This window comes from Drosophila pseudoobscura, chromosome 2, assembly GCF_009870125.1.
Source record: "Drosophila pseudoobscura strain MV-25-SWS-2005 chromosome 2, UCI_Dpse_MV25, whole genome shotgun sequence".
NCBI lineage: Eukaryota > Metazoa > Arthropoda > Insecta > Diptera > Drosophilidae > Drosophila > Drosophila pseudoobscura.
The window spans coordinates 11,434,385-11,441,350 of NC_046679.1; the positions used below are offsets into that span (position 1 = coordinate 11,434,385).

At 48.0% G+C, this 6,966-nt stretch overlaps 1 protein-coding gene across 2 annotated transcripts; it reads right to left on the minus strand.

The window, feature by feature from the left end:
- Positions 1-2,711: 2,711 nt before the first annotated feature.
- On the minus strand, positions 2,712-3,636 carry LOC4801390 (uncharacterized). Of its 2 annotated transcripts, none has more exons than XM_001358454.3 (3): positions 3,512-3,636; positions 3,268-3,447; positions 2,712-3,194 (listed from the first exon to the last, which is right to left on the minus strand). In XM_001358454.3, exons 1-3 carry the CDS (start codon positions 3,557-3,559, stop codon positions 2,901-2,903), a joined length of 522 nt encoding a protein of 173 aa, XP_001358491.2. In that variant the 5' UTR covers positions 3,560-3,636; the 3' UTR covers positions 2,712-2,900. The 2 variants fall into 2 exon arrangements, with proteins under 2 accessions (XP_001358491.2, XP_033232601.1); XM_033376710.1 differs by having other exon boundaries at positions 3,097-3,219.
- Positions 3,637-6,966: the final 3,330 nt, after the last annotated feature.

Below are 6,966 nucleotides of genomic sequence, written 5' to 3' on the forward strand. Positions count from 1 at the left end.
CTCCTGTTGCATGCAACTTCTTTAACTTCGCCGTCGAGTTGATCAAATATTTCGGTGTTTGCGCCAAGTTGCAATCTGGGCCTGGGGTGGACGGCAAGCTTCTGGTCGCTTCTTGGCCTCCTCTTCAACAATGGCAAGAAAGAAAATAAATAGTGCGAATAATTTAAAAGCAAACTCTGAGTTTGTTGGCTTTGGGTAATTTATTTTGTCTTCAAAACTTATGCAAATTGTTGAACTGAATACGGCCACTTTCCACAGCTAGCAACTTCCGACGTACAGCACTTGGATCTACAACAAAGAGCCCAACAGCTCAACAGATCGGTGCCCAGAATCCTAAGCTCTACTGCGAAACATTCATCGATTCGTGGAGGAACATTGTAGTCGTCAAAATCCACCAAAATCTGTGGATCCACCAGCCTATTTTTTGGCATCCGATGCCTGTTCGAGAGTTTCCTGGCTGCTCGATTGATTGATAATGGCATTGTATTCGTTTGTCCACTTTCAATTGCAGGGAAACTGCATTGCCTAATATTACATTTAGCCTGGCATTGGCACAATGCCAATGGCAATTAGACGAAAGCTGTTACACCCGGTCGCGGACCGTAAATTCCGACCTACACACACCAGGCACTTGACAGTCTGGTGGAAAAAAAAGAAAGCGATGCGAATCGGAGGAAGCGAAAATTTGCCAGATGTCTGACATATGTTGGAATAATTTATGCGAACGTTGAACCAACGAAGTGCCGCGCTGTCACCGACCAGAAACAGAAACAGAAACTGTGCTCCGATTCGGCTGCATTTAAATTTTGACATTTGTGCACACTGTCCCATCCTGACATACGTATCCTGGACTGTTTAATTCTGAAGCCCAGCATCGAGTTGGTGGTTAATTAACCCACATTCGTGATCGTTGTACATAATTAAAAGAAAATAAGCCCCGGGACCAACAAATAAACCCAGAGACAGACACTCACATTCAGCGACGTGGTAATGATAATAATGATAAAAGTGAAGCATCACAACGGCATTACCCACTTACTCGTACGCACAGAGGTTTTGATTTGGTAGTTGCAGAGCTCAAAAGTACCCTGTAACTAACGCTGTTTGTGGTTAGTTTGAACTTTGATCCGTGGATCGGCTTTATTCTTTTGTAAATGGACGTAAGCTTACATCTATGGGGAATAGTAAGTCGATGCCTTGCCTTCCGCCTCCGGCACTTTAATTGAAAAGAGCGAAATATTGTATATTAATTGCGACTTTTTCACATTTTACCGACTGCTGACATTTATCAGGCATTAATAATTACGTGTTAATACGTGAAATATGATTAAAATTTTATCAGTTTTCATGAATCACTTTTGCATGCGATTTCTCGCGGCCAGCATAATTTTTGTAGCCACGAATGACCGGACTGGCGGACTGCCGGTCAGCCGGACAGCTTGGCGGAGCCAGTGGCGTGCAAACAACGCCATTTTATTGGCTTCATTTGGCTGGATGACCGCAGTGAGAGCGAGACTGACAGTGCCACAATCGGGATTGCAGTCCCAGCCGGAGAGTAGGGGTGCCCGGGGTTGAGGTTCTGCCTCATTTGGTGAATTCTCAAACTGTTACGAGGCTGCTGCTCTAGTCAGCCTTTGTTATGCCACTTGCGGGGTGGGGGCAGCCCACTGTCATACAATGCGTATACGCAATGAAATGCGCCAAAGAAGCGGGGCAGCAGGGGGATCGAATAACCGCATGCGCTGGCCATTAAATGCAACAATAAATTCGGAAGTTCACTCAGTCCCGACGACTGCCATGGAATTTCCGAAATTTAATTAGTTGGCATTTAATGTTAAACATTTTCAGTGTCCTTGCCAGTTGCCAGTTGCCAGCACCGCGGCTGTCATTTTGTTTTGGCTTGCTTTTTATTTTGTTTTTCAGTTAATTAAACGCACGCAAACATTTCGCCATTCTAAATTATACGCAATTAAATTCCAAATTACTTTCGACTCAGTTTCCAGGGCTCCTTGGCAGCGTCGGCAATAACTTAGCTGAACATTTTATTGTAAGCCCCTGCTTCGCCAAATGTCACTTTTGATGGGCAACCATTCGAGCGTAATTAGGCTCTTCCTCCGACCATACCCTTTGATAAACATCCGAGCCCTGTCCAGATCCGGTTCCCCGTCGTCCCGCTGGAAAGTTAACTTTAACTTTGGCGCTGCAGAAGTTATTCGAAAGCCTTTAAGTTGTGTTTAACTTCGTTTGTCAGCCGTTGAAAATGGCACTGTCTGCCGACTTCATTATGCAAAATGCAATACACAAACCCATGCGAAGAGGCTGCTTGTCTTCCTTATGAGTTTTCATACTCAGACCTGCCCTACCCATACCCCCAGACCTACCCTCGTCCTGGCATCAGCTGCCTCGGTCTGATGGCATTTCCATTACCCTACCAGAGAGGAGTATCTGCCCGATTCGAGACTGTCTGGAAAACCCGAGCACTGAGTTAGGTCCTGGGAAAGAGCTCTAAGTATACCCACAAAAGTGTATGCTATATTTCTCAATTTTCTCACTACAATCTCCACAAAGGGATAATCCGCACAAGGGCATCTCGACATCGAATTGCTGATGGCACTGCCGCATGCCCGTTCATATTTTTTTGCATCACCTGTGAAGAGGAAGCGCACAGACAGAATCTGTGTGTCAGTGCATATTGGAATGGGTCCCTGCCGTACAGTGTCTGTGCCTCGCGCCGTGCGAGCATAATATTTATATTATTGCAAATGCGGCGCCACATTGCAACGACATGAAATGTTTGGCGTTGCATGAAAACCGAAACTTTATTTGCACTCCCACGACGCCGTCAACTGTGCCGTCGACTCACTACCAACAATAAAGACGCTGATGACGCAGACAGCAGTTTAGGGTTCCGCCTTCAGGGCCTCGCGAGCTGCTTTCAATCTGCGAATCTTCTTGCGCTGCTTCTTTTTGTGCTTTCTAATGATCGTCACAAAGACAACCAACTTTACTATGATCAGGAGGAGAATGGTTAGGACCGACAGACCCAGGCTGACGGACTTGCAGGCAACATCAAATTTGGAGAACAGAATGCTGATGTCCGTCGTTTCCTTAAATATCGAAAAACTCAGCAGCTTCATATGCGCAATCGCAGCCACTATGTTAGCCGCAATCATCACCAGCAAGGTCATCACCAGCTACATTCAGTGGAAACAGTAACATCTGATTTGGGCCAGGGTTAGGGATTAGGACGCGGTGCTTTCCACTCACCGCGTATCGCATGTGCTGGCGGGTCCGGGAGTAATTCGAATGGTACATCCAGGTGCTTAGGGCGTACAGAATGCAGAGGTAGGCGGTCCCTATGCTGATGACCTGCTGCAACAGCTGCTCATAACTGACGTAGAAGGGCAAAGTGTTGGCAAAGATGGCGGCATTTAGCACAGAGAAGACCTGCGGAGGACGGATGCGAATTGGATCTGGGTCAGTCAGCAATTGATACGCAGGTGCAACTAACCGCCGACAGCATGAGGATAACGGCAATGAGCTCCTTTCTGGAGAGCATAATAATGAGGGGTTCTTACTGGGAATTTCAAAAAGCAATACAACTGACCTTAGACTCAAGGCAAGCGAACAATCTAATGTTTTTTTGGGCTCACATTTCTGCGGTAATGTTGTGGTTATAGAAGCCATTTGTTCCCCATTTTCTGCGTAAATGTTTTACAGTTGCACACTGTTTTTTGCCTTGATGAATGGCCGCACCTTGTTGCTTCTGCCTGAGCTCCCTTTCCCTCCGAGCAAGGCCGTATAAGTCTCTATGGATTGCCGGGCTATTTGATGTGCACAAAATCATTCAAAACAAATTGAAATTTCCATTATAGGGCCACTGGCAGGAATGGGCGCTTATCTTACCCGCCCAGGCACGCACTAGCCCCATTTCCAGCCTCAGCGTTGGACGGGAACCGGCAGCCAGCAGCCAACAGCCGGCAACCGGCAGCCGGCGCTAATTCATCAACAGTAAAGGCAATTTAGATACTCATCTAACCGGATATCGACAGACAGACAGGCAGGCAGGCAGGCAGCCAGAAGGCAACCGACTCCATGTAAGCAGATACCCTCATCCTCCTAGTCCTAGTCGAGGCTCTCGCTCTCCCTTTATCCGCCGCCCTTGTCTGCGGCGGCGAGCATCGCCGAGCGTCCTGCAGACAGGGTTTCATAAAATATTGATAGACGTGAAGTTGGCAGCGCACACTCGCACTCGTACCCGCTTCCTGTTCGTGTCTGTCGCAGCCATAAATAATTTGCTGTAAATGCAATCGTGGGGTTATACGGGGCGTAACCGAGTCCGGCAATGGACTAACCGTACCGTACCGTACCATACCCTTGTTTCGGGTTCGGGTTCGGGCCTGGTAGGTAGCTGCGATGCTAATGGCAAGGCACACGGTGCGAAAGTGTTTCGTATGAATTATTCGCTGAGAGCCAATTTGGAGTCACGTTTACCAGCACAATTGAAACCGAACACCATCCTGAAGCTGCCATCGAACGGTGGTTGGATGCCCGTCTGGGGCTGGGGCTGTGGCGGGGGTTGTGGCGGGGGCTGGGGATAGGGCTGGTTGGCGCCATTGCCACCCACAGTACGATATGACGCTCCCTCTGTGCTGTCGAAATGTTGTAATTTGTTATGTCTGCCACTGTAGCTGCTGCTTCTGCTACGAGTATCTTGTGCTTTTTAATAGCTATTCGCTGGCTGCCTTAGCCGCTCGCCTGTTGTGCCTTTATCGTTGCCGCCGAAACCACCCCGCCCTACATGCGGCGGCCTGGTGCATGGTAATGTGTATTTAATGACCCCATCTCATGTACACGCCGGAACATAATGCTCGCCCGCCTGCTCCTGCTCCTGCTCCTGGCCTTGGTCATGAGCACCCGTTGTCCCCAACGGTCTCGGGGGCGCCTAATGTCCACTGACCGCAGCCATCTGACAGAGCAGGATGCCTGACTGGTGCCAATAAAGAAGCCTCCTGCGCCTTTTGGCACGCATTTCAATTTGCTGCTTCTTTTTTTTTTATTGTATGCGTTCATAAAACGTGAGCACTAATGTGCGGACAAAGCACCCTAATTGTCCGCCAGCCCCGCCTTCGTATCTCTGGTATCTTTGATTATTGGGGGATAGTCTTTTATATTTGGTTTTGAGTATTCCATATGTGGAAAAGGGGTCCAGAGACCCCTATCTATGAATGGTGTGAGTATGCACATACATACATATACAGGATGTCAAATTGTGTCCATTCTTAACCTGAGAGGTGATTAAATTACATTAATCTGCACTCGAGGGCCCACAGTCTGCTGTGGCTAATTAATATGCATTCTGTAGTTATCCTAAGATGGAGTACGATGACTTGGAGCCCCTAAGCAATATCTTCACAGACGACCAAACAGCAACAATACCCTTAAGGGGTCATAAGTGCCTTATTTACTCGACTGCTCAGCTGATTGGCACTTTCTCTCAAACAATTGTCCCTAATTGCAGACACTTCATGATAGTCGCACTGCTTCTGCTCCTGCCCTCTGCCACCACAGTAGGACCGAGGAGATGGTCTCGCACGCCTCCTCGTTCTTCCAATCCCCCAGTTCAATACAATTTTCATTCAGTTTTCATCGCAAAAGATGGGAATATGATAGGAAGATGGAGAAATTTGCATAAAGCTTTTAACCTAACGATGCGACATTTGCTTTTTATGTGATTCATGGCCCTGCCCCACTCTGAAACAGAAAGTGCAACGATATGCCCCCTCGCCAGCCCCCACCAACTTCCGCACAATTATACGACAATTTTAGACACAACAATCGCTTTCAATGACCATCAGCAGAGAGAAACGAATGGTTGGATCTGGATACTGGGCTGGATGCTGGACCAAGACTTTTGATTTCGATGCGGCTGGGTTGCTTAAGCAGATTGATGCCACCTCTGGAGTGGGTAAAAGCTTCCACAATGGCTGACAGGGAGCTTGCCCCGACCCGCCACGGCCCGCCTCCACGGCTGCTTTTATTATTATTCTCCGGCGTCTGCCTGCAACTGTCAGTTGGGTAATTTATAATGAAGTTTCCTTATTGACAATGGCAGGCGGGAATTCCCCCGCCAACTCGCAGCAGAATGACGATTCCGACTCGGATTCGCCTTGGAGTTCGCGTTTGCTTTCGAATTTCCGCTGCACTGATTTTAGTTGGCATGCATGCCGCTCGGCATAAATTATGGACAACAATGATGCTCGGGCTCCTGCGTGGAGGGTGCGATGCAATAAATTGCTTGTCAAATCGCGACTCCACTGACAGGCAGCTAACTAAGAAGTTTGCCAACCGATTGGATGGCAAACAAATAACAATCAAAATCACTTCTCGACCCCAAGTCGATTTATATGAGAAATCACAGCATTGAGGCCCTAATCGCTGAGGCCAGCCGCATCATGAGATCGTCAATCGTTTTGATTTATTGCCATTTTATTTGCGCATATCCTTATTTACTTTGTGTCGACTTATGGCTCAGGCCTCGGACCCGACTCTTGCCTGTCTGCCTGCCTGCCTCCCTGCCCCGGGCACGACCCCAATCGCTGCCAGCAGTCGTCAGCCTCGACTGGGGGCTATTTTATTGTTCGATACGTTATCAGAGAGCGGTCCAAGGCCGGCCCAGAAGATGGCAAATATCATAATTTTAGCAGGACCCGCTGCCTTGTGTTTGCTCGTCCTGTCACAGTGCCGTGCCGAGCATAAATCTAAATTAAATGCCTTTTTGAACAGCGGCAGGAAAGAAGAGAAAAAGAAATTATTCATATTCAGCACATTGTCACTTGTTGTGGCCGAGAAAGCGACTTGGACTCGGACTTGGACGTGGAATTGGACGTGGACTTGGACTTGGAGTTTAACTATTACTCCGCTGGGGACTGGGACTGGCCTGCTTAGTGGCCTGCGGAAATAAAT